Here is a 24,851-nt window from a genome sequence, read left to right on the forward strand (position 1 = left end):
GACCCCCGGGCCCCATTCACTAAGAAGTTTCTGACTTCACAGCCAATCGGAGGGGAGCTTCTGACCAAAGTACCCAATCGGAGCGGACGGCCTTCCCCTCGCCCCACCCACGGGCTCCTCCTCCCAGTTGCCACGCCTCCCTTCTGGAACCTGTACTCTCCGCTTCCCCGAATTCCCGTAGGTCGGCCTCGCGGAGGAGACGCCTAGGACCGGTGGTCCTAGACTGGCGTTTCGGCCCTGCCCGTCCCTGGCCCCCGCGTCTCCCGCCTCAGATGCCAAGGTCTTTAGCCCAGGCCGTCGCCGCGCCGGGGCCACCGATGGGCTTCGGGCTTCGGCGCCCCCGGGATGGCCATTCCCGGCCCTCCCCCCCAAGTTTAACTTGTTGCCCAGTCGCTTCCGAGGGGGCGGGGGAGGGCAGGGTGTCTGCACAGACCCCGCTGCAAAGGAAAGGACGGAGCGCCTCGCTTGCCGCGCCCCCCTCCCCAGCCCCTCCTGGGCGAGCGCGCTGCCGACCGCCGGTCCCCCCCACCTGCCCCTCCTGCGCCCTCGGCCCCAGATGCCCCAGGGGCTCCGACCTGGGCTCGGGTGGCCGCCGCACACCGAGCGTCTGCCTCTCCCTTCCCGCCTCAACCCACAGCATCTTTTGAGCTGCCCGCGGGAGCGACGTTGATGAGGGAGGCGGGTGAGGTGGATGAGAGGGATTCAAGGGGAGGAGACCCTTCCTTCGTGGGGAGAGCAGGATGCAGCCCAGGCACATCCACAGGGAGCTTCGCGCCCCTTCATCTCCTAAACCTCCTCCAACGTCCCCCGCCCCCACCCGGAATCCCATACTCCAGGGGGCCCGCTCAGCTGCTTGAGTCTCTCAGCCCTGCCTGGGACCCAGGTCGCTTCTGCTAGAAGTTCTTCCTACTAGAGGTTGCTGGCTGTTCACCCAAGGAGGTGACAAGGTGAGGTGACTGTCACCGTGTCCCCAGGAAGTGCATCTCCTCGGCCTCTCTCTTTGCTGCTCTGGGTCTCCTAGAGGGTGAGGTGGGGACCCCGCACAGGCCCTCCTGAGCTTCCACTCTCCTAGTCCAGCTGCAACATCCTCTTCCCGCCCAGATGCCCTGGGAGCCAAGCCAGGCACACTGTCAGCGGAGTGGGGAAATGGGTGCTGAGTGGACGTGAGGGTGGGAGGCCCAGCTCTGGACCCTACATCATTCTAGATTTAACCACCAGCATCTGGACACCCAAGAGGTGGCTGATGGACCCTGAAACCACGTCCAGGTTTTTACTGCACGGAGGGGCTGCGGATGCCCTTGCAGCCACCCCTCTGGGCATTGGCCACCTGTTCCCCTGGGACGATGCCCACCCAGCTTTCTTTTCCTTGTTAGAGTAGTTATTGGCCTACCAAGGACATAAAGAGAATTCTGGAGGAGATTCTGAGGCTGCAGGGACCAGGGGTTGGAGGGGCTGGTGGATCAGGCTTCAGCAAGGTGGCCCCGTCTGGCTCTGAAGGGGCCAGGGCTGCAAGACAGGTGGCCCAGGGCTTTGGGTCCAGAGCAGCCTGCCTCAGTAACAAGGTGCAGAATACTTCCACCTGGAAAGCACCCACCCTCAGCAGGGAGTGACAACCACATGGGGATCCAGAGCCACTCTAGAAGGACTGCCCTCGATGCGGGATCCTGGGAGTCCCGTCTGCCTAGTGCAGGCGTGAGGGCTGGGATGGCAGTGCCCACCTGCCCCTTCCTCGGCCCCAGTCCAAGTCCATCCTGTCCTGCGGCCTCTCCCGCTGTGTCTTTCATCCTTCATGTACTGTCAGGGCTGGGCTGCAGTCTCCCTGTACTGTGGTGCGTGGGGTCTGCAGTCAGCTGTCCCCCCCTCCCCTTCAGGGGCATCCTGGGCTGTCCCAGAAAAGGGAGGCCCACTCACCTGGCCCTGGTGTTTGTGAGTACTGGGAATGGTGGCCACAGTGGAACTGAAGGGCTGGGCTGGGGGCAGCAGGGCAGGGAGGGGGCTGTTATTGTGGAGAAGGGCCCAGGCCAAATGGGCTTGAGGGCCACCCTGGAGGCCCCGGTGGGCAGCGCCCCTCCCATGTCCTCAGCTGGTTCAGCAGCTGTTTGACAGGACCCCAGCTTCCTGGCGCTGGCTCAGCAGGGTGGGCTGCTTCTAACGGCTCCCTGCAAACTAACTGCACCCCCATCCTCCACGGACCTCCTCCCTCCATCCTCAGGGCCTCGGACCCTTCCCTGGGCCCCTCCAGCCCCAGACAGCTTCTGCTGGCATTGAGTTTCTCCCCTGAAAGACATCCCACCCCCGCCAGTTTCCAGAAGTTCCCCAAGAAGACAACACACACAATATGTGTGTCTGTTTATTTCAACGGATGGAGCAAAGACATGTCCCCAAACTGGGGGAGGGTAAGAACATGGGTACATGAACTGGACAATCAGCTCAGATGACACCGCCACAACATAGTTTAAGGCTCCGTGTGTATCTATATGTGCAGACACACACACACACACACACACACACACACACACACACACACACACACACACACACACACACACACACACACACACACACACACACACACACACACACACACACACACACACACACACACACACACACACACACACACACACACACACCCTGGCATTTGACACAGGAATGGAGGCCAGACGCCAGGCGCTGTTCGCAGCCTGCCTAAAATATTGCGATTGCGTTTATTAAAAACGTGTGGGAGAAGAAGACCGTGCATCAATCTGAGCAAAGTGTCCAACTCAGGCTCCGGGCCGGGGATGCTGTCCCCAGGCACACCGTGCTCACATGTGCCCGCCCCAGCTTGGCACGTCCTGGCTGAGGGAGGTGGGGCGGGTCCTGTAGGTATATGAACTGGGCTCGGTCCAAACAGCACAAAGGCAGAATAAAGCCCCAAGCGCCTTCTCCAAAGCAGCCCAGCTGGCGCCCCCAGCCCACCTGTGGCCCCTCCAGGGCAATGTGGGCAGGGTCTCAGGAAGGGATGACCTGTGTGCTAGGCCCAAGGAGGACCTGGGGTCCCGGCTTGCTCCTCAAAGCCCCCCACTCACCCCTGCTGGGGAACAACATCCAGAGCCCTGCAGGCCCTCCTGCCTCTCCGCCATCAATCCCCTGAAGCTGACCGGGGATGATGGGACGAGGTCACCAGGGAGTGCAGTGCACGACGAATGTGGCATTTGGCTTCAGCATTAAGGCCAGCGCCTCCCCGGGAGGACCCCGTGTGGCCCCGCAGGTCCCTCCTCCTGCTGTGCCGCCGTAGGCCCCTCTGTCCACAGCGGCCGTGCTCGCTGAGTCTCTGCCTCCACAGGGCTGGCTTAAAGTGCGAGGTGCCTGGGAGGGAGGCTGGGGCTGTCCGAGTTCTGCAGGCGATGCCCACACCGTCCCCAAAGGGCTCTTATTTGAGGATGTAGTTAATGAGCAGCTGACACGCCAGGAACATGCAGAGCAGGAACCAAGCGCGGGGACTGTGCAAGAGGCCCGGGGCCGGTGCCTGCCTGGCCTGTGCCGTGGAGCTCAGCACGGCCGAGAGATGCCTGGAATGACCGGGTGCCGCATTTCAGCCAGGGCCAGCCCAGGCAGGGTGGCACATCCCTGCCCCGGGGTGCACATGGGGGTGGAGGGCTCGTTTACGGGAGGGACCCAGGGCACAGTGGCTGCACTGCGCTTCCTGGGCACACATTCCAGGGAGGGGGTGGGGGTCAAGGCTGGGGGAGCTGGGCCTCTTACCTCCTCCCTCCCACCTCCATTGTTATGGGCTGAACTGTGTCCCCCAAAGTCCTCTGTTGGAATCCTGACCCCCAGCGCCCCAGAATGCAACTGTATTTGGAGATGTGACCTTTAAAGAGGTGAATAAAGTAAAATGCGGCCACTAGGATGGGCCCTAATCCCGTAGGACTGGTGTCCTTATAAGAAGAGGAGGTCAGGACACAGACACACACAGAGGGACAACCCTGTGAGGACACAGGGAGGAGACGGCCGTCTACACGCCGAGGAGAGAGGCCTCAGGAGGGACCAGCCCTGCACTGATCTTAGACTTCCAGCCTCCAGGACTGGGAGAGGTAAATGTCTGTGGTTGAAGCTGCTTCCCTGGGGTACTCTGTATGGCAGCCCAGGAAACCCACAGCCCCGCCCTGGACTTTTGACGTCATTGTGTGTCTGGACCTCAGCAGAAGCTTCCGGCCACCCGCCTTGCAGCTAGTCTCCTCCTGTGGTGCTAGACGGCCACCCCGACCGTCCTGGCCCCCACGGCCTCTGGGCTCAGCTCCACCATCTCCGCCCCCTCCCCTGACTCGCCCTTCTCCCAGCAGCGGCCCACCTGTGGTACCCTCTGCTCTCAGTGCTGGCCTCTGCTCTCCCCCTTTGCAGCTCCTCCCTGCCCACCTGCATCCTCCTCCAGGAAGCCCTCCCTGACCATGGAGACAGCATTCCTCTCCCTCTCTCGGCCCCACACAGCCTGCAGTGGAGTGGGGTGCTAAAAAGGTGTGAAACGCCTCTATGCCACGTATGGGTGGGTCACAGGCATGAAATTCTAGGCTCCTGAGGGCGGCTCCGATGCTAACAGCTGGTTAAGCGCTCGCTGGGTGCCAGGCACAGAGCTCAGCCCTGTGCTCCGTCCTCCTCCCGCCCCAGGGCCACTGCTGTCACCCCAGTTCACAGATGGGAAGACTGAGGCAGGGACAGCCCGAGGTCCCCCAGGCTGGGAGTCCTGCAGCCCTGCTGGAGCCTGGAGCCTGGCTCTGGGGCAGAGCTGGCAAGCAGTGTCTGCCTCCTGGTGCTGGCCAAACAGAGTGTGTTCCCAGTCTTCCCCGAGATGACTCACCCAGCTGTTCCTGAGGACCCACTATTCTGGGAGCTGGGGCCACCGCGGGGCGGTAGGAGACATCCTCGGGGGAGCCGGTGCTGGCAGCACCTCCTTCCAGCTTCTGTCTGCTCCACCCGCCACAAGCACGGGCAGCCCTGCCCTGGTTCACCTGGACTCCATCAAGCCCCCGCCAGACCCAGCAGCCTCCTTGCCAGCTCAGCCTGTTCACACGCCGCTTTCTGCCCTGCCCGCCCCTTGCAGAGGGCAGAACCCAGGAGGTCCCCTGTCCTCGCCCCGTAGCCAGACCGTCTGAAGTCCTGAGGGTTCTAGCCCAAGTAACAGTGCAGGTGAACGCCTGCCCTCACCCCCCGCCGGCTCTGGCACTCCTGCTCTCTGACCCAGAGCCCCGGCTGGACCCCCGAGCATGGCCCACCTATGTAGCTCCTGCTGGGCCTCCCGGATGGACAGGATCCCCTCGTGCAGCAACTGCAGCCGCCACGCCTCCTTCCCACACCGAGGGCACGGGCTCTTGCAGCCTGGGATGCAGGACCGGGGGGACAAGGGAACATGGGGTGGTGGGGGGGGAGAAGTGAGGATGAGCGGGGATGTCTGGGGAGCCAGCAGGTGGGGTCCTGGGGCCGTGTCCCACCTCACAGAAGCCTTCAGGTGAAGCTAATAATACAGGGAGGTGGTGCCGAGGGATGTTTCCAGAGGGAACCCCGGGCTCAGCTGGCCTCTGATTCGCCCAGAGGTGGGGACCAAGCTGGGGAGACAGGCATCCCCTTGAGGGCAGGGGGCAGAGAGGCAGGAGCCAACCCGGAGAGTCACAGACAGATGGACAGGGCACAGCCTCGCCCCTCGCACCGGCCCCGCCCCCTGAGTGCAGACTCGGGAGCCCTGCCCCCTCCCACACCCCCATCTGCCCTTCGGCTTCTCTGTCCTCCCGCCCTGAAGACGGCCTGGCCCAGGAGGGCTCACCGGGAGCGAAGTCACGGTCCTCCTCCTCGTCAGAGAGCTCTGGACAGGACTCGGGCGTGGAGCCGCTGCTCTCGGTGGCCTGGCTGTGGCCAGACGGCTGGTCGCTGGCCTTGCGGAGCCGCCGGTCGGGGCCAGACCCCTGGAGGAAGATGGAGCGGCTGTGGCCGGGAGCTCACCCACACCCACCGCACCCTCGTGCGCCCGCTGTGCCCTCGGGGACCTGCTGGGATGTCGCTGGCCTTGGGGACGTGGTGGTGGGCTTATGCCAGGGCAGCTCCAGAGGAGGCGGCCGGCAGAGGAGGGAACTGCTGGCTCTGGGTGCACAGAGGAGGTCTGGCCCTGGCCTGCCTGGACTGGAGCCTCACTCCCCCGGGCCTCAGTGTCCTCAGGGGTAATGCAGACTGCTGGCCCCTCTGTGGTGGCCTGGGGACCGTCACGAGGTCCTGCCCAGTACATGCGGAGATGATGGGGGTGGGGCCAGGGACCCGCTCAGTGTGTGAGCTGAGGGCTCCCCCATCGTGGAGGGACCCCCAGGCTGGCTGGCCTCAAACAAGCCCCCTGAGTACAGGAGTGGCCAGGTGACAGCCGGTCTGTGTCCAACAGACGGGCCCAGGATGGTGCCTGGACGCTCTGCATTAGGGCCCTGTGGCTCTGATGTGTATCAGCGATAGGGGGTGGGGTCAGCGATGGGGGGTGGGGTCAGCGATGGGGGGTGGGGTCACCAGTGGGGGTGGGGTCAGTGCTGGGGGGTGTGGTCACCAATGGGGGTGGGGTCAGTGCTGGGGGTGGGGTCAGCGATGGGAGGTACAGACAGAGATGGAGGGTGGGGCAGTCCACCCAGGTGGACTTTGCCGTATGGACAGGTTTTGGGGTGCGGTGGGGCCTGAGCCGACTGGAAAGGCTTAAGTGAAGGAGGAGGCTGCAGAGGGGCGTCAAGTGGACACGTGTGCGAGGGGCTGGGGCCATCTGGTCGAAGTCGAGGGGCCACGGGATGTGGCGGAAGGGTGGGTGGGACACACGCGGCTGGTGAGATACTGTGGCCCCTGTTTGCTGGGAAAATTGGGGCCCCTGGGCAAGATGGGGAGTCCGCCCCTCCCTGCCCCGGGTGGGCCGTGCCCCCCGGCCGTGTGCACAGTGGGTGCCCAGCTGGTGTAGCATGTGCTGTTCCACAAGTGGAACCTGCCCACGTGGTGGGGGCCACTCCAGGCTTCCCTCAAAAGGCACCTCTGTCTGGAGCTCTCCTTCCTTGTGTCTCCTGGAACCTCCCACCTGCACTCCCACCTGCCCTCCCAGGCACCTCCCACCCTCTCTCCCACACTTTTGAGGCCCAGGCATTTGGGTAAATGCGCCGCCTCCTCCTACTTGGGCGAGTCCCTGGGCTGCCCTGAGCCTCCGTTTTTTCATCTGTGGAATGGGATAGCATGCTGCCCGCACTGCAGAGGGCGGCTCTGGGGGGTGATGGGCCAGGACCATACACCCCAGCACAGTGCCCTGAACACTGGGGTGCCCTGGGAACTGAGCATCCTGCAAATCCAGGCGTCCAGACCCCATGCTGGGCAGGGAAGGGCAGGGCAGGGACGCAGGGGGATGCCAGAGGAGACCCTGCTAGGACGTGGGTCAGAGTGTGCCCGGGTGGGGGACCCAGGGGAGGGGGCCAGGCAGGTGGGTGTGAGGGTGGGCATGGGGCCACAGCTGGAGGGACCCAGCAGGGGCCCTGGGGGTGGTGCTGACCTGGTGCCTGGGCCCCGGGCTGCCCAGGAAGGTGGTCTGGCGGGCCATGGTCTCCCGCTGCAGGGTGTGCAGGACCCCGTCTTGCTCAAACTGGGCAATGTCCTTCAGGGGGTCCCAGGGGCTGTGGCTGGAGGGTCCAGAGAGTGTCTGTTGGCAGGGGCGGTGGCCCTCGGAGTGAGGGGGCCCCATCCCAGCCCAGCCCTCAGCCTCCCAGCAGGACTGGAGACCCCCAGGGGAGTGACCGTTGCCTGCACCTGAGTGCAGCCCCTGTGTGACCCTCCCTCCCCATCAGCCAGGGCCAGGACTGTGGGGGTCTGCCACCCAGCCCGCCGAGGGGCCCAGGCTGCGTCTGCCAGCACTCACTTCTCGTATCGGTAGCGCCACTCCTGGGTGGCAGGGTCCAGGTGGAACAGCTGCGGCGTCCAGGGCACCAGGTTCTGCTGGCGCTCTCGGGCCTGCTGCCGCTGTGCCTCCTCCAGGGCAAACTTCTCCTGTGTGGCTTTGTGCTGGTCACCCTCGCTGATGGCCCTGGTGACGTGCTGCCAGAGCCTGCGAGGGGAGCACATGCTCTGAGCTGGGGGACCTGGGCAGTCCCGTCCCCTCACACTAGAGGGGAGCCTCAGAGCAACCTCCACTTGATTGCCTCCAGTGACAGGGAGCTCACTGCCTCTCAAGGTGCCCGGGTCTCCTGGGCACTGTTGATTTACCCTGAGATGGTTCTTTCTTATGCTGGACGCACACCTGCCACCAGCAGGGCCCTCCCTGTGGACTGCAGGTCATCTGCCCCGGAGGCTGCTCTTCCCCAGGCCTCCCCTGCTCTCCCTCCAGCTGCCCACAGCTGGACGTGTCCTCTGCCAAGAAAGGTCCGCTCAGGTCCATCCTCCCTGCCACGGACATCCAGGGGACGTGCATCCAGGAGACAGCAGCTGCCGGCCCGGCCACCCCAGCCGGGGTCAGGGGTCCTGTGGCACCCGGGCCTCACCTCTCCGACTCCAGCTCTGTCTGCTCCTCCAAAGGCACCGTGTGCCGCTTCAGCCGCTGCCTGCGGACCTGCTCGCTCGGGTTCCAGAAGAGCTCGGCGCCTCCTCTGCCCTCCTCCTTGATGAACACTTCCCTGTCCTGCCCCAGACGGCCGGGCAGGTCAGAGGTACCGGCCGTGGCCTCTGCTGCCCCCGGGCCCACCCGCACCTGCCCAGAGGCGGCCTCTCACCCAGTGTCCCGTGAGCCGCGCCAGGACCTCCTCGCCCGACGTGATCTTCCCAGAGATCTGGTTGATGCCCGTGCTGCCCCCGAAGAAGGGCTGTGGGGACATACCCGAGACGATGCCCTTACGACGCTGGTGAGGGCGGCAGCCACGCCCCCCTCGTGGAGCTGGGGAGGAGGGGCCCCTTCCTCACGGGTGGAGGGGAGGTGAGCTCCCAGCCCCAGTGCATGGGGGGCCGGCTGGGACGGGACTGAAGCTGGAGGTGGCCACACTCGCCCACGGCCCAGCCTGAGCTCAAGGGTGCTGGGTCCCCGCCAGGCCTTTGTGCCCCGTGGTGGGGAAGGGGCCTGGGCCTGTCCTAGCTCTGCTGTGTGGCCTGTGGGCAGCCCCTTCCCCTCTCCGAGCCCCGCTGTGCTACAGGGAAGCCAGGAGCTGCTCGTCCATGTGCACCTGCTCAGGAAACCATCCCTGGGGCACTGAGAGGGCAAGAGGGGGCCCCCCAAGGCCTCGCCTCTCCCCGGCCCAAGCCCCACACCCCACAAGGCCCCGGGTGGCCGAGATGCTGTGGCCAGTGCTACCTTGAGCTTGAATTCCAGCTCGGCCTGGAAGTTGTTTTTCTCACACTGAACGGTCACTCTGCCGCCCAGCTCCATGGTCATGGTGCCGTAGAGAATGCCTGCAACACAGCCGCACTGGGGGGTCAGGGCCACCCCCCGGCCAGCCGAGTCCCGAGACCTCTGCCGAGTCCTGGCCCAGCAACACTGAGCCGGGGAGGCCCCTGTCAGGGCCTGGAGGGCGAGATGGGAGCAGGGAGGGGGCAGGCGCTCTGGGGGCAGTGCTGCGAGGAGGGGGAGAATCTCGTTAGGTGAGCAGAGCCCGTGACCGGGCCTGATTCCGCAGTGACCAGCTCCCCGCAGCAAACGGGGTCTCTGGCCCCAGGGCCTTTGCTCATGCGAGTTGCTAAGTCCAGGAGACACCCCCACCCTTTACTAGGTCACCTCCTCCAGCAGCCCCTGTTCCAGGCTCCCAGGAGCCCCACTGCCCCCAGGAGACCCTCGTCAAGGTCTGTCACTCCGCTCTGCAGCTCCTGCCCCGATGTGGGTGCCTGCATCTCCCCTGCTCACTGCTGCACCCAGGACAGGCCCATGTGGTTTTATTTTATTTTTTTAACTTAATACATATATTTTTTAATTACTGAAGGAAAGCATGAGTCTTCTATTTCTGGTCTTACGGAGGGTTTTCTCTAAAAGAAAAAAAGAACTGAGGGAAGGAAGGAAGGAGAAGAAAGAAAGAAAGGATCATTCTCCCTCAGAAACACCTAGAGATGTGGGATAAAATAAGTCTTTCAAAAATTAAAAAAATGGACTTCCCTGGTGGCTCAGTGGTTAAGCATCCGCCTGCCAATGCAGGGGACATGGGTTCGAGCCCTGGTCCGGGAAGATCCCACATGCTGCAGAGCAACTAAGCCTGTGCGCCACAACTACTGAGCCTGCGCTCTAGAGCCCGCGAGCCACAACTACTGAAGCCCGTGTGCCTAGAGCCTGTGCTCCACAACAAGAGAAGCCCCCACAGTGAGAAGCCCGTGCACCGCAACCAAGAGTAGCCCCTGCTCACCGCAACTAGAGAAAGCCAGCACACAGCAACGAAGACCCAACGCAGCCAAAAATAAATAAATAAATAACTTTATTAAAAAAAAAAAAGATTTAGCACTAATTTAAAAAAATTTAAAAAGACAAGCTAATTGAAATCGCAAAAAGGCTGGAATCACTCCCAAATCCCCCTGTGCACAGGGTGGAAAAGCTACATGGAAGGGAGTCGGGCCTCTGAGCTGCTCTGGTGTCTCTCCAGGAGACGCCAACGCAGTCAGAGAAGCAGCTGCAGGGCCGGGTGTGCAGGGCCCGATTCTCTACTGTGGGGGGTGGGGGAGAAGGTCTGAGAGACCCTAGAACTGTCTATACCTTGTTACGTAGTTTTGACTTTGGAACCAGGTACATATTTCGTTTACAAAATTATTTTAAAAACGAAGTTAAGAAAACAATTCGTAAAAATCCAGAGTGAAATGAAACAAAAGACCAGAATGGGTGTGATCCCAGAGGGGTATATCTGATGACCTTACAGATCCCAGAGGGATCTACTCAGGACAAGAAGCACAGACATCACAGCCCACGCTGTCTTCAGCCATCGCCCTGTTGGTGGTGGGGCTGAGTGTCACTCTGAGTGCTGTGTGTGGTGCTAGGACAAAGAGCGAGCGTGGTGAGGTCATGGAAAGTGGCTTTCCAGCGTGGAGGGAGACATTTCACGTGTGAGGTGAATGGGGCGTAAAAAGACCCGCCGTCTTGAATCTGGATTGGAAATGTCAGTGTGAACTCACCTGTTTTAATCTTAAAAAAAAAAAAAAAGATTCTATCTTCAGCTCACTGGACGAAAGCCCTAGAAACGATGATCAAACCACTCGTAGGAAGCAGATCTCGCCTCCAGACAATGGTGTCTAAATACCATTTCTTACTGGAAGGAACCTGGGTCTCCCAGGAGAAATGCCCGATTCAAGGTCTAGAGCAGGAAACGTCAGGGTCTCCCGGGGTCACAGCAAAAGGAGGCAGGCCACTTGGGCTGGGTACAGAGGACACAAGGGCCAATCTGAGGGCCCCCGCTGGCCAACATGGCACAAGGAGCAGCAGTAGCAGTTCTAGCTGGAATGTTCTGTGTCGATCATGCATGTTCTGATCGAATAATACTCAAAGCAACAACGACCTCACCAAGGACCCCCTTTGGAGGAGACAGGGGCAGGGGAAGGAAAGCTCATGAGTATTTTGAAGAACTCTGGCATTTATCCTACAGGTACTGGCCTAGCGGGTAAGCACATGGTACGCGAGGACGACTTTCTCTTCGCAGGAGGCTGCCTGCTGGCTGGATGAAGGAGCGATGGACCGTCACCAGGTCAGAGGGACCAGGAGCTGAGAATCCACGTCACTTAAGATCACAGACGTGGAGCCAACCCGACGTCACGAACCTCACGGCAGGAAGACGGGAAGCCACCTACTGTCGTCTTGGAAAAACTGTGCCTGAAGAGTGATCAGACCTCCAGGGATGAGGTCAGCTTCCAGTTTACAGAGAATACGTTCAACTACACCACAGACACAGCCAGTAAATCCAGACTAGAGGAAACCCCACAAGAAAATGACTTTATTCCCTCCACAAATACAGTGCAAGGGAAAAAAAAGGTAAAGGTGGGCTTCCCTGGTGGCGCAGGGGTTGAGAGTCCGCCTGCCGATGCAGGGGACACAGGTTCGTGCCCCAGGCCGGGAAGATCCCACGTGCCGCAGGGCGGCTGGGCCCGCGGGCCATGGCCGCTGAGCCTGCGCGTCCGGAGCCTGTGCTCCGCAACGGGAGAGGCCACAGCAGTGAGAGGCCCGCGTACCACAAAAAAAAAAGAACAGGCAGGTTTGAAGTGGAATCAAGTAGAACTTCTAGGGGGAAAAAAATCCAAAACTTCAAAATTGAACTCAGTGGATGAGTTAAATACTAGGTTAATCATAGTTAAAGGTAGATCTAAAGAACTTATCTAGAATGCAAAGACATAAAAGATGTCAGATGCAGGGCACAGAATGTCTGAAGTTCTAGAAAAAAATTGAGAAATTGGAGTGAGGCAGTATTAAAAAATAATGGCTTAAAAACTTCCACACTTGATCAAAACCATGAAATTGCTGCTTAAAAAGTTCAAACAAACAAAAGCCCTTACAAATAGAAGAAATAAAGAAATCCAGAGCTGTCAAGCCACCGAAAGGCATGGAGGAATCTTAAATGCATATTGCTTAGTCAAAGACGCAGGTTTGAAAAAGCCACATACCCTGTGATTCCAACTCTATGACACTCCAAAAAAAGCAAAACTATGGAGACAGTTAAAAGATCAGCGGTTACCAGGGGTTGAGGGGAGGGGGGAGGGATGAATAGCTGAATTCATCTAATCACGTCTAACCATGAGAGATTTTTTAGGGTGGTGAAACTATTGTGATGCTGTAACGGTAGAAACATGCATTTGTCCAAATCCATATAATTATACAACACAAAGTGTGAACCCTAATGTAAACTATGGACTTAAGTTAATAATAATGTGTCAATATCAGCTAACCAATTGTAGCAAAGGTAGCATACCAATGCAAGATGTTAACAGTAGGGGATCCGTGTGTGTGTGTGGTTGTGTGTGTGTGTGTGTCTGTGTGTGTGTGTGTGTTGGGATGGGGGGGTATATGGAACTCTCTTCACTTTCTACTAAAATTTTTGTAAACCTAAAACCACTGTAAAAAAGAAAGTCTGTTCATTAAAAAATAAAAAAGAAATCCTATAACTGAATCACTTTGCTGTATACCAGAAATTAACACAACATTGTAGAGGGGAAAAAAAAGAAATCCAAACCTTGAACTACTACAGTGAAACTGCAGAAAACCAAAGACAAGAGAAGATCTTAAAAGCAGCTACAGAGAAAAGCAGAACATGTCACATACAGGCCAACAGCTGATTGATCGCCAACCACAATGGAAATTAGAAGGTGGTAACAAGCTTCCAAAGAGGATAGAAGGACAATCTGCCTGGAGTTCCATACCCAGCTAAAAAGTCATGGAAGAGTGAGGGTCAAATAAGATACCTTCAAATAGACAAGAACCAGGGTGCTCTCCCGGAGGGAGCCGGCCTGGGCTCTGCCCTCCAGGGTGGGGGTACCAGGGCCTCTCACCTTTGCAGTGGGCGTAGGGCATGGTAAGGGTGTAATCCTCCACCCGGTTCAGGAAGGTGAGGGTGGCCTTGCCGTCCAGCAGAGCTGACAGTGAGTTCCCTGCAGAGACGGGGCAGTGGGACCAGTGAGATGAGACTGATCCTCGGGACCTGGGCCCCCACCTCCACCCCAAGTCACAGGACCTGAGCTCCCTTCCAACAGGTGGAAAGAGTCCCAGGCACCTCCAGCTGTGTGACTGTGGAAGGGTCGCTTAACCTCTCTGAGCCTCAGATTCTGTAAAGGCCCCCGTCCAGGTCGTACAAGTCTTTCATCCTGAGGAGTTACCTAAGTTGCCACGTGTTCATGTTTATTTCACTTATTTAAAGCAGGGATTCTTAGGGTGGAGGCTTTGAACCTTTTCAAACTGGGGCCTCTGCTCTGATTTTAAACACCAGCGGAGAGGGGGTACGGCCCGCTCAGGGCTGAGAGTCACAGCCACAGTCAGTGACGGGAGCACAGGGGTGGGAAAGGTGGGCCGAGCCTGTACGCCCTCTGCAGCCTGCTGGGCACACAGAGCCACTCAGAGCACCTGCCCACCAGTGAGAACAATACGAAGGTCGACAGGACGGAAAAATGCAGACGGACCCACGGTGCCAGGCTCTGGAGGGGTGCTGCCCGATAGAGTGTCCTGTGATGATAAAACTGCTCTATCCCATGCAGCATGTGGCTACGTGCACGGTGGCCAGAGCAACTGCGGAGCTGCCTTTTAAGTTTTATTTCATTTGAATCAATTAAAATAGCCACATGTGGCCAGTGGTGCTGAACTGGACAGCCAGCTCTAGACGGCACCTTCATATGGTTCTTTCTCGTAATCTCCCAGCATCAGTGCAAACTCTACGGCTGAGGGATGAGAGGCCGGGGGGAGGGGGCTTTGGAGGGCTCTGCCTGACCCCAGGTTCTGAGCACTTTACCCCTCGTGGTCCCTGGCTAGGAGAGGCAGAGAGGGACACGAACATGGCCACCGTGGGAGGTCCTGGTGACCACCGAGTCCGGCAGGTCAGTCCTCCCCCCATTTCCTCGAGGCCCAGGGGAGCCCCCCTCACCGTAGAACCGGGACTTGGCTGTGATGCTTCCACTGATGCAGAAACCGTCCTTTCGGTTGCTGACGTGGAAGGCGGACACGGGTGGGTGGTGGGACACCTGGGGGTGGAGAGGTGGCTCCTGCGATAGCCCCGGTAGCAGGCAGGCCCGGTCCCCCACCACATCCCTCCCAGTGCTGGGAGCAGGCGTGAGGGCAGTCCCCATCTCTCATCCCCAACGTCCAGCGAAGCCAGGCCTGTGTCCTGGGGCCCGGGGGGAGCTGACTGCAATCCCCGCATCCCCCCAGGGTGCCCCCAGGAAAATGGGATGCGCTGTCCCCCTCCCTAAGGAAACACTTTCTGCTGTCACAGCCGAGATGGTGCCTGCGCCTCCTGGGAGAATCCCCGCCGCAGCAGTGAGGCCAGAGCTCTTCCAGTGGTCGAAGGTGGAGCCACCCAGAAATGTGCCTGAGCGTCAGACGCCCCCTGCCCCCTGCCAGGGCCCCGTCCGCTGCAGAGCCCAGCAGCCAGCCCAGGGTGGCCGGGCCCTTGCCTGCTCAGCTATGTAGAAGGTGTGGCTGTGGTTCTGGGGGTGGAACCAGCAGCAGCGGAAGGTCTCCCCCAGAATGGGGTTGTAGGGCTTCTTGATCCCCTGCAGGCAGTGAACAAAGAGGCTTGTGTGAGAAGCTGGGGGTGGGGCACAGATGCCGGCTGGGACGGGGTGTGGGCCGAGAGGGACAACAAGAGCGGCTGCCTGCTGCCCACAGCCCCGGGCACCTGCAGGGAGGAGGTCTCTAGAAGGGACGTCTGGTTTCCCACCAGCATCTGGGAACAGCGCCCCACTCCTGCTCTGGGGAGACTACGCTTTACCCTTGGTTTACACTCCGGGGGGACGGCCTACGAGGTGCCCTGTCCACTTCTTGGCTCTGAGGGGCACATGAGACCCTAACCACATCAAGCTCTCCCCGGACCTCAGGGGAAGCCAGTGCACAGCCCACTTAAAACCCCCTGTGGCTTCTAATGACCTTTCAAGTTAAAGCCCAAATTCTCCAGCCCTGCTATTTCAGTCACTTCCCTGGGTGGGAAGTCAGGGCTTGGTCTCCCATCTCTGAGGACCTGGGACCACTGTGGGGATGATCAGGATCCTTCAGGGTCACGTGGGGTAGGGGATGGTCTTGGACTCTGGGTGGCGTTGGGTGCCAGGGCGCAGGGCTGGGCTGTAGTTGCGCCCTCCCCGGTCAGTGCTTCTCACCTTGGGCTTCTTGTAGAAGCCGGACAGGTACCATTGCAGCACAAGCTTGATCCGGCTGTAGGCGTCCTCCTCCAGTGCAGCCCTGCAACGGGGTGGGGGATGCCCTCACTCCAGATCCGGGGACCTGGGCCGCCCTCTGCCCTTTCCCGGCACCCTCTCTCCCTCCGTTTCAACCTCCATCCACTTGCTGAAAACCCAGGCCCCTCCCCAGCTGCCCAGCCCCTCAAAAGGAGGAGTTTCCCGCCCTCCCCCACCACTCCGGGAAATCAGGGTTTCCACGGAACTGGAAAATGTCAGGGTGGCTCCAGTGCTGGGGCAGAGAGGGTGCTGGCTTGAGGCCGGAAGGGTGCCACCTCCAGGAAGCCCCCGGGATGCTCTCGCCCTCACCCGGCTCCTTCTGCGTGGGCTGCTGAGCCTGCAGCCCCCCTTCCAACCTCGGCCTTCTTCAGCCTGAGGGCGCCAATGCCAGGGCTCAGGTGCACAGAAGGTGCTGGGCTCAGCTGGGATGCTGGCCCTGACCGGCCGTGGGGCTGCCCCGTCCTCCCTGTCCACCAGCTCCTCCCATGGAAGCCGGGCCCCTTGGAGGCAGGGGCTTCAGGGACAGTTTCCTGGGGACCCTTAGGACTCTCTGTGGGGCAGGCAGGGGCTGAGGGCGCCTGGGGGGTGTCTCTGGGCACCTCCCCGTCGCTCACCTGGAGAGCAGGTCGGCGTGGTAGTAGTAGTCGGAGAGCTTGTTGAGGAAGGAGCGGGGCTCCAGGATGAAGGTAGGCAGCACCACGCGGGACAGGTCCATGCCCGGCCGCAGCTGCTTCAGCAGGACCCACATCAGACTCTTGTGCTCATCAGACACCGTCTCTACCTGCGATGCCTCGCCCAGCTGCCGGCAGAGGGACCGCGGTCAGGCTGCAGCCAGAGCCGGGTGGGGAGCCTGGAGGGGGCGGGATGGGGGGTAGGGCGGCCACGCGTACCCCCTGGCCAGGCCGCCACACCCAGCGGGCCTGTCCCAGCCCCACCTGAGCCCTGCATTTTCCAGCAGGCCCAAGGGGCAGCTGCTGGCCCAGGCCGGCTCCCGTCTGCCTCTGCCACTGGTCAGCCTGGGCCCTCCCCGCGGTTGGTGCACATCCACCGTGGCTGCTGACACCTGTCTGTGGACTTTGCATGATCTGTGCCGCGGCAGCAGGTGCCACGTGCTCGAGGAGACCTCCTCCCACCCCCCGCCCCTCTTGTCTTCATGGGGTGACACAGGTGCTTCAGGCCTGCACCCCCTTCAGAAGGGGGGTCTTCACTTGTCCAGGATCGCACGGCTAGAGGGGGCCGCCCTGGACCCCTCTTCTCTTCCCTGAGACGTCTAACCCTCACCGAGGCTCCAAACACGTGCCACAGAGAGACTGAGCCCCGGAGCTTTGGGCTTTGTCTGGGCAGGGGCCGAGGGGGCAGGGTAGGGGGCGTGGGAGGCTCCATCTCCCAGGCCACACCAACCAGCAGACCCTCAGGTGGGCAGAATGATCCCAGAAAGGAATCTAGCTGTCTGAAGACAGCTGGCTGGCGGGGCAGGTGCTCCCAGGCAGGGCTGTGCATCGGGGACCCTCCACTCTCGGGAAGTGCCATCAAGCCACAGCCCGGGCCAACGCCAAGCCCCTCTCCCCTCCCCATGGACCCCCATCCCCACCCCCCGGTCTATGGCTCCAGGGCCTCGGACCTGGGGTGTGGCTAGACTTGGCTGTGGATCCCCATCCCCTGACCCCCCAGGGAGGCAGCAGAATGGGGTGCCAGCAGCCAGCCCTGCATCAGGGCCCATCACCACCCTGATGGGCCACCTTAGGCAGTCACTCTGCCTCTCTGTGTCTGCACAGCTGTGGCAGAGGCCTAGTGGCACTCGCTTGGACAGCTCGCCTGCCCCCAGAGGCAGAGGTCATATCTGACCCCCTTTAGGCTGTGGCTCCCTGGCTTTGATGTCCAGGCCAGCTTTGGGGCGCGCATGGCAGCTGCCACAGCTGGGAATCCCCTGCCCCCCCATCCCACCCGCACTCCCTCTAACCCTCTCCCTCTGGCTCCTGCCCCTCCTCTCCAGCAAAAGTGCCCTGGTGAAGGCCACCCCCCCCCCCGTGTCACCCTGTCTCTCCTCCAGCTCCCAGCACAGCTGCCTCTGAGACCACCCCTCCCCTCCCTGCCATGCCTCCCAGGGTTCCTCTGCGGAGCCCTGTCTGTGCTCAGTCTCTGAAGGCTGGGGTGCCTGGGCCCCTGGGCCCCTTGGTCTACCCACCCAAGCCCTATGTCTAGATGCTCCCCTGAGCCCCAGACCCTCCCGTGCAGCAGCGTCTCCCCTGCACGTCCAAGCCTGGGACACAGCCAGGTCCCACCCCCAGCCACCAGCTCTTTCTTCCAGAGCGCCCGTCTCACGGGTGGCATCGCCGTCAGGCTGGGTCCTGCCCGTCTGCCTCTGGACGCGCCCTGAACCCCTTCTCCCTTCCCCACCCCGACCCGGGTCCAGGGCGCCGTCAGCTTTGTCCAGACAACAGCTCCTCCTTAGGTCCCAGGCTCCACCTCTGCCCCTTGACCTCCTGAAGGTCTCACCTGGACCCCGGCAGGCCGCCACCTGAACTTCCCCTGTGGCCCTCCCTACACCCTCACCAGAGCCCCGCGGCCCTCCCGGCTCTCCCTGAGTCCCGGCCATCCTGGCCTTCCCATGCCCCTGGCCCTCTGGGTGTAGCAGGCTCTGCGGGCTCTCCCTGAGGGGACGGCCAGGTGTCGCCTCCATCGCTTCAGGGATGCGGGGTGAGTGCTGGGCGGCGCCCGAGCTCCAGGCAGGGCGGGCTCTCACCTCCCCCAGGTCCTCGTGTTCCTGTACCACGTACGTGGTCCCTCTGCGCACGGGGCGCCCCGGGGCCTCCGGCTGCTCGCTCCCGCTCTCGGCCTTCCGCCTGCCTTCCTGGGTCTCCTTATCCGAGTCCTCGGCGTTCTCTCTCTCTGACTTGTCTGAGAAAGCATCGTTCTCCAGGGAGGACCCGTTCAGTCTGGAAGGTGGACAGCGCCCGTGGGTCACTGGTCACAGGTGAGGCCCAGGCACGCCCACCTCTGGGCACACCCCCCAGTACCCTCACCCGGGGCACCCCTCGCTGCCGGGTGCCTCAGCCCCATCCCTGTGTTGAAAAGCCTCAGCGATGGGCATTTGACACTATAAGTCCCAGTTCACAGGCGAACACCCTGAGGCTCCCCGGTCCACTTTGAGGGGTGGAGGCCTGCCTCCTGGCCTGGGGTTTGGGCAGCCAGACCTCGGCGGCATTTGCCCCCCATCTCCTCCCCACGTACGAGGAGACCCCGTGCGGTGGTGCCAAGGAGAGCCTGGGCCCAGGAGTCCCCAGCAGGCTCCCGGGAGGGTCTGGTCCCTGCCCGCCACGCCCCTGCTCACGGGAACAGGTCCTGGTCGTGGACGGTGGCCGAGGGGGGCAGCCCGCAGAGCGAGGAGGGTGATGCGTCTGGCGAGGACCCGGGCTCCCCGTCGCGGCCCTGCCTACATGTGCTGAGTCGCAGGAGGCTGGAGCAGCGCAGTGCCAGCTCCAGGGCGTCCAGCCAGCAGCGGCCTGTAGTGGTGGTGGGGGGGGGTCAGGGGCGATGAGCAGCCCCCAGCTGGGGAGGCACCCACTGCACACTGGGGAGCCTCCTTCTCCTCTGCCAGGGAGCCTGCCCGCCCCCATCCCTCCGTTGCTCAACAAGGAGCCCCCCACCGGACCCCCCACTCCCAGCACACTGTCAGTCACCTACGTCACAGACAAGGGCTAAGGCCAGGATGGGTAAGTGACCCCCTCAAGGTCATACGCGTAGCAAGCTCAGGCCACTCTGCACCCAGAGGCCCTGCGAGCTCCCACCTATGGCGTCAGGGCGAGGGCCCTCCCTGATGGAAACTGGGCCCCACAGGTCGGGGCAGGAGGGGGTCTCTGCATTGAGGGCTTTCCTGGCCCGGAGCACAGGGCAGGAGGGGGGCTGGCAGGCTGGGAAAGGGGCTGCTGAGCCAAGGCCGCAGAGAGGCAGCCCCTGGTGCTGGAACAGCTCCGAGAGGAGGGGAAGGCCAGGCGGGCGGGGAGTCAGGGTGGGGTGGACAGAGGCAGCCGCCTCCAGCCCCCAGCCCTTGTCCTCAGCCCCCTGCAGCCCTTCTGGTAGAGGCCGCCCGTGGGCTGGACCTGGGATCAAAGGACCTTGAACTCGGTTCTTTCCTTCTCCAAGCCTTCAAAGTGTCATCCTCTTGGAGACAGAGAGTTTCCTTCCCTAACTCTCTGTGGTGCATCCCTGGGGCCTGGCGTTGGGAGGGGCGCGCTGGGGACCGCGGAGGAGGGGCTTGCAGGGATGGTGGCTCCTGGTTCTCAGGAGGACACCCGGCCTCCTGGGGGGGTTTCACTGCAGGCTTGGTTGGATACCAACCTTCCAACTTTCAGCCAGGGCTGAAAGGTCACGGCGGTGGAAGGTGGGGAGCTCATGGGAGCAGAACCCGCAGGCAAGAGCTGGGAAACCCACGCCTGCTGAGTGGGGCCTGGGCCCTGACGTGCGATTTTTGTGGTTGCCACAAGGGACTAGACATCCTGAATAGCATGCATCCTTCGAGCCCATTCCTCCTCCTCCTCCAGGAAGCCCACCCTGATACCCACAGGGGCTGTGGATGCCCTTCCTCCCTGACCATGGCCCCCGACCCCATCAGGGACTCAGCTCCTGCTTCAGCCCAGTCGGCCTTGTCTGCTGGTTTGCTGGTGTTCTCCCGCACTAGATTGCAGGCTCCATGGGAGCACTAGCTGCCCAGCCCATCCCAGGGCCCACGAGGAGCCTGGCACCGAGTGGGGGTCTGGGGAAATGAGGGTGGCATTCAAGGGACTCAGGACGGCCCCCTGGAGCGTGGATGCGGCGTCTGGCCACCAGGGGGTGGTGTGGCACCTTAGGGACGGCCGCCTGCTCCAGACTCCCAGCCAGGAGGGCCGGAGCCCAGTGGTCAGGCCAGGCTGCTTCGGGCAGGGCCTTGCCTGCCCTGGACCGCTGGTGGGGTGGGAGTCTTACACCAGATCCCTGGGAGGCGCTGGCCCTCAGGGCTCGGCGATGGGGCGGTGGGGGTGTGTGTGGGCAGCCGCGTTTACTCGGAGAAGCCACTAGAGGGCGCTCCAAACACGTGCGCTGATTTGGGAACCTGGCTTCGTCCTCGGCTCCAGCACTTTCTCACCTGCAGTTCACCCAACCTGTCTCCGCATGTGTCAGACGTGGACGGTAACAGTAGCATCTGCTGATTCAGTGGTGCCTGGCACGTGGTTGGCACCCAGTAACTGTTATCTGGTTGCTTTTAAATAAGGTCATCAGATTCGCATAGCAACTGGGGGGATAGTGCTACTGTTCATCTTTTGCCCACGGGGAAGACTGAGGCTCCAGAGAGGGGGCTGGTGAATGGCGGGCTCGTCCCCTGACACCAGGCTGCCTCCTTGGATGGCGGTGGAGGGGTCCGAACCGGGGTCCCATACACCCAGCCTAAATCCCGCCCAAGGGGAGGGGTGCTTCAGGTGGGGTCACCGTGGAGACCAGCAGGGCAGGCAGGTACTCACCGTCCGACTCGGAGGCGGCCCTGAAGATCAGGTAGCTGCTGGGGAGGGGCTGTGTGATGCAGCCCACGCTCTCACCTTTGGGGCCCTGGAGAGGCAGAGAGCCGGCGTCACCCGAGGGATGGGCCGGGGATGGGTGGAAACACAGGTCGTGCGGTCATGTGGACCCACACTCAGACAGGCGTGGACGCTTCCGGGGCCTCAGGACCCCTAGGCAGGGTCAGGCACCTGGCCACGCAGACGTGGCAGGCAGCAAGAGAGGTGAACGGGTGGGGTGCTCGGTCCCCCTTCTTAGCTGGTGGTCCCACCCTTGGCTTTCCAGCTCTGAGCCCCCCACTTTAGGGTGGCCAGAATCAGCACGTGGAGATCCAGGACACCCAGTTAAATCTGAATCTCAGAAAAATTACATATATAGTATAAGTACACCCCATGAAATACTGGGGACATAGTTTTTTTTTCTTAGATTCCATATATATGTGTTAGCATACAGTATTTGTTTTTCTCTTTCTGACTTACTTCACTCTGTATGATAGTCTCTAGGTCCATCCACCTCACTACAAATAACTCAATTTCGTTCCTTTTTGGGACATACTTATCCTAAATAAACTTTTTTTAAAAAAAGATTTATTTATTATTTATTTATTTTAATTTATTTTTGGTTGTGTCGGGTCTTAGTTGTGGCATGCAGGATCTTCGTTGAGGCGTGCGGGATCTTTCATTGCAACGCGCGGGCTTCTCTCTAGTTGTGGCATGTGGGTTTTCTCTTCCCTAGCTGTGGCGCACAGGCTCCAGAGCGTGTGGGCTCTGTAGTTGTGGCGCGCAGGCTCCAGGGTGCATGGGCTCTGTAGTTTGCGGCATGGGGGCTCTCTAGTTGAGGCACGTGAGCTCAGTAGTTGTGGCGCGCGGGCTTGGTTGCCCTGCGGCACGGGGGATCTTAGTTCCCCGACCAGGGATTCAACCCGCGTCCCCTGCATTGGAAGGCGGATTCTTTACCACTGGACCACCAGGAAAGTCCCTAAAAAACCTTTTTGATCTTCCTCTGAAATCCAAATTTAACTGGGTATTCAGGATTTCACTTGGCAACCTGACCCCCTTTGGTCCTGGGCTGGGCAGCCCCCAGATTATGCGGGTGAGGTCTGGGTTCAGAGCAGCTGCCCTCACATGGCCGTGTCCCTCAGCCTCTGGACACGGCTCGAGGTGTGATCTCATCCCATGGGGCCCCCAGGCCCTGAGCGCCCCCAACCTCCGCATGTGTCCCACATAGAAGGCCAGTGACCACATCTGATCCCCTGGCCACTGCGTGACTTAACCCTTGGAACTGTCAGCCCATTTCTGGACTCCGCGCTGCTGGGGCCCCAGGATAAGCCTCCTGACTGCCCGTCTGTGCTCGTCTCCCACACAGCCACCTGCCCCTCGGGGGCTCTCTCCTTGCCTGGCCCTCCCGAGCCCCAGGGCTCGCACTGCGGTACCTTCACGGCCCAGACGGACTGGTCCAGTGGGTGGAAGAGCTTGAAGCAGAAGCCGTCCTTCTTCGAGGGCCTCTCGATGAGCTCGCAGCAGGGCAGCAGGACCGTGCCCACCCACTGGCCCACCGTGGGCGTCTTGTAGATGAGCAGCACTCCCGGCTTCAGCACGCACCACAGTTTGGTCCAACTCTTCAGGGTCCCGCGGATCTGGGGGGAGGGGCACTGCCGTCCATGCCTGCCCGGGACCCAGGGGCATCTGGACGGCTGGGGGAGGGGCAGATACACAGGGCTTTGGGCTCCGGGCAGAGTTCTCTTTTAGGATTTAACGGGAACTCTGAATGATGGTGAATCCAAAGGAAGATGCTGTAGCCAGATTTACTGGTGAAGGTCACGGAACTCAAGTTCAAGGCCCTGCCAGGGCCCTGGGGGGAACTGGCAATCGGATGTGACTATTGCAATTTCAACTTTGTGATTTTGAAACCTGTGATCCTTTCTTTTCTCATTCTAAATATTCACTTTCGTACTTAATTTTTTATTCATAATTTTGTGGAGCAGAAAAAAGGAGCCACGCGGGTTAATCTTTTATTCATAATTTTGTGGAGCAGAAAAAAGGAGCCACGCGGGCCCAGGGCTCTGTAGACGCCCAGGCTCCCTGGTCCCCTTGTCTCCTCTGCCCCTCGTGGCAGCCCCGGGATTCGGCAGCTTTACCCTCTCTGTACAGAGGGACAAACCGAAGCTTGGGAGCTGAGGGAATCTCTCGCTGCCTCAGTGAGGTCCGAACACAGGCCTCTGACCCCAACCCTGGTCCTTTCTTCCAAAGCCCGAGTTTCACCTCCCTCCTGTATCCCAGCAGGGGGCTCTATGGGCACTCTGGGACCCCCGGCAGCAGGTCAGGGCCCCCCACCTTAATTAGAAATAGGGTCTCTGCAGATGTGACCAAGTGAAGATGAGGCTACACTGGAGCAGGGTGGGCCCTGGTCCAATGACCGTGTCCTTATAAGAGGAGGAGAGGACACACAGACACAGGAAGAGGCCAGGTGACCACAGAGGCAGAGGCTGGGGGGACGCGGCCACAAGTCCAGGGATGTCCGGGTTCCCCAGAAGCTGGGAGAGGCAGGAAGAACCCTCCTTTAGAGCCTTGAGAAGGAGCCTGGCCTTGCCAGGACCTTGATTTTGGACTTTGGCCTCTGGACCTGGGAATCATCTTTGGTTGTTACGAGCCACCAGCTTGTGGTCATTTGTCAGGGCAGCCCCAGGACACATACAATTTGCAGCAGCCAGCATGCCTAACTGTCTCCCGAGTGGCTGGTGACCCTGCACTGTCCCTGGGGGAGGCCTCCCGAGGGAGCCTGGCCAATGCTGGAACGCACACGTGCTCACCTTCAGGCTGTCGGCCATGATGACTACGCTGGGGTCTGTCAGGGCGCTGAGCAGCTGCTTGGTGGCGCGCTTCTTCTCCTGGCGGTAGCTCTCCTTCTGTGCCTGGGCCCAGGGCACCCGCAGGTGGGTCAGGGGAGAAGGCCCTGGGCTGGCCCTCCCCGGGGGGCCTTCTACTCGCGAGGGCCTCCACCGTCTAGCCAGGGGACGAAGAGGGGGGCAGGGAGAGGACAGGAAGAGGGGGTGTGGAGGTGGCCAGGGTGCAGTCTGTCCCCCTCCCTTTGGCAGGCTGGGGTGGAGGTGTGGCCTCACTGGCTGGGGTGCCCATTCATCCAACAAACGACACACCGTGCCCCCTCCCCAGGCCTGGGCCCACCTTGAGAGCTTCCTTCTTGGTGACCTTGGCTGTCGGGGACACACATTCCCTGTCGGACCCATTGCACAGCCTGTATTCTGCCTGCAAGAGAGACTCAAGTTGCTGGAGGGAGGGGAGAAGGGGTAAGGTGTTCAGCGGTGAGGGGTGGTGCTGGGGCGCAGGAAGCAGGAGGTGGGAGAAAGGGGTCCCTCCCCCTCCCTGCCCCAGGGGGGATGAACAGGCCTCAGGGGGTGGGCACGTGAACACGAGGTGGGGTGGGTCACCGGGGGCGTGTCTGCGGCGGACCCC

General features: G+C 61.1%; 1 protein-coding gene across 7 annotated transcripts in view; it reads right to left on the minus strand.

The window, feature by feature from the left end:
• Nucleotides 1–2,672: 2,672 nt before the first annotated feature.
• Nucleotides 2,673–24,851, minus strand: part of OSBPL5 (oxysterol binding protein like 5) — a 68,250-nt gene continuing 46,071 nt past the window's right edge. For 4 of the 7 annotated variants that reach the window (XM_060105643.1, XM_060105642.1, XM_060105648.1 and 1 more), the window contains 19 exons: nucleotides 24,564–24,644; nucleotides 24,191–24,292; nucleotides 22,814–23,017; nucleotides 21,348–21,432; nucleotides 19,184–19,355; nucleotides 18,596–18,788; nucleotides 16,467–16,651; nucleotides 15,775–15,856; nucleotides 15,076–15,174; nucleotides 14,547–14,643; nucleotides 13,465–13,563; nucleotides 9,314–9,411; nucleotides 8,742–8,831; nucleotides 8,514–8,650; nucleotides 7,895–8,080; nucleotides 7,532–7,658; nucleotides 5,801–5,939; nucleotides 5,256–5,358; nucleotides 2,673–3,554 (listed from right to left, as the gene is read on the minus strand). In XM_060105643.1, coding sequence (XP_059961626.1) covers nucleotides 3,416–3,554; nucleotides 5,256–5,358; nucleotides 5,801–5,939; nucleotides 7,532–7,658; nucleotides 7,895–8,080; nucleotides 8,514–8,650; nucleotides 8,742–8,831; nucleotides 9,314–9,411; nucleotides 13,465–13,563; nucleotides 14,547–14,643; nucleotides 15,076–15,174; nucleotides 15,775–15,856; nucleotides 16,467–16,651; nucleotides 18,596–18,788; nucleotides 19,184–19,355; nucleotides 21,348–21,432; nucleotides 22,814–23,017; nucleotides 24,191–24,292; nucleotides 24,564–24,644 — 2,418 coding nt within the window. In that variant the 3' untranslated portion in view covers nucleotides 2,673–3,415. Of the gene's footprint in view, nucleotides 3,555–5,255; nucleotides 5,359–5,800; nucleotides 5,940–7,531; nucleotides 7,659–7,894; nucleotides 8,081–8,513; nucleotides 8,651–8,741; nucleotides 8,832–9,313; nucleotides 9,412–13,464; nucleotides 13,564–14,546; nucleotides 14,644–15,075; nucleotides 15,175–15,774; nucleotides 15,857–16,466; nucleotides 16,652–18,595; nucleotides 18,789–19,183; nucleotides 19,356–21,347; nucleotides 21,433–22,813; nucleotides 23,018–24,190; nucleotides 24,384–24,563; nucleotides 24,645–24,851 lie in introns of all 7 variants that reach the window. The other 3 variants (XM_060105646.1, XM_060105645.1, XM_060105647.1) reach the window with 1 other exon arrangement.

This window comes from Mesoplodon densirostris, chromosome 7, assembly GCF_025265405.1.
Source record: "Mesoplodon densirostris isolate mMesDen1 chromosome 7, mMesDen1 primary haplotype, whole genome shotgun sequence".
NCBI lineage: Eukaryota > Metazoa > Chordata > Mammalia > Artiodactyla > Ziphiidae > Mesoplodon > Mesoplodon densirostris.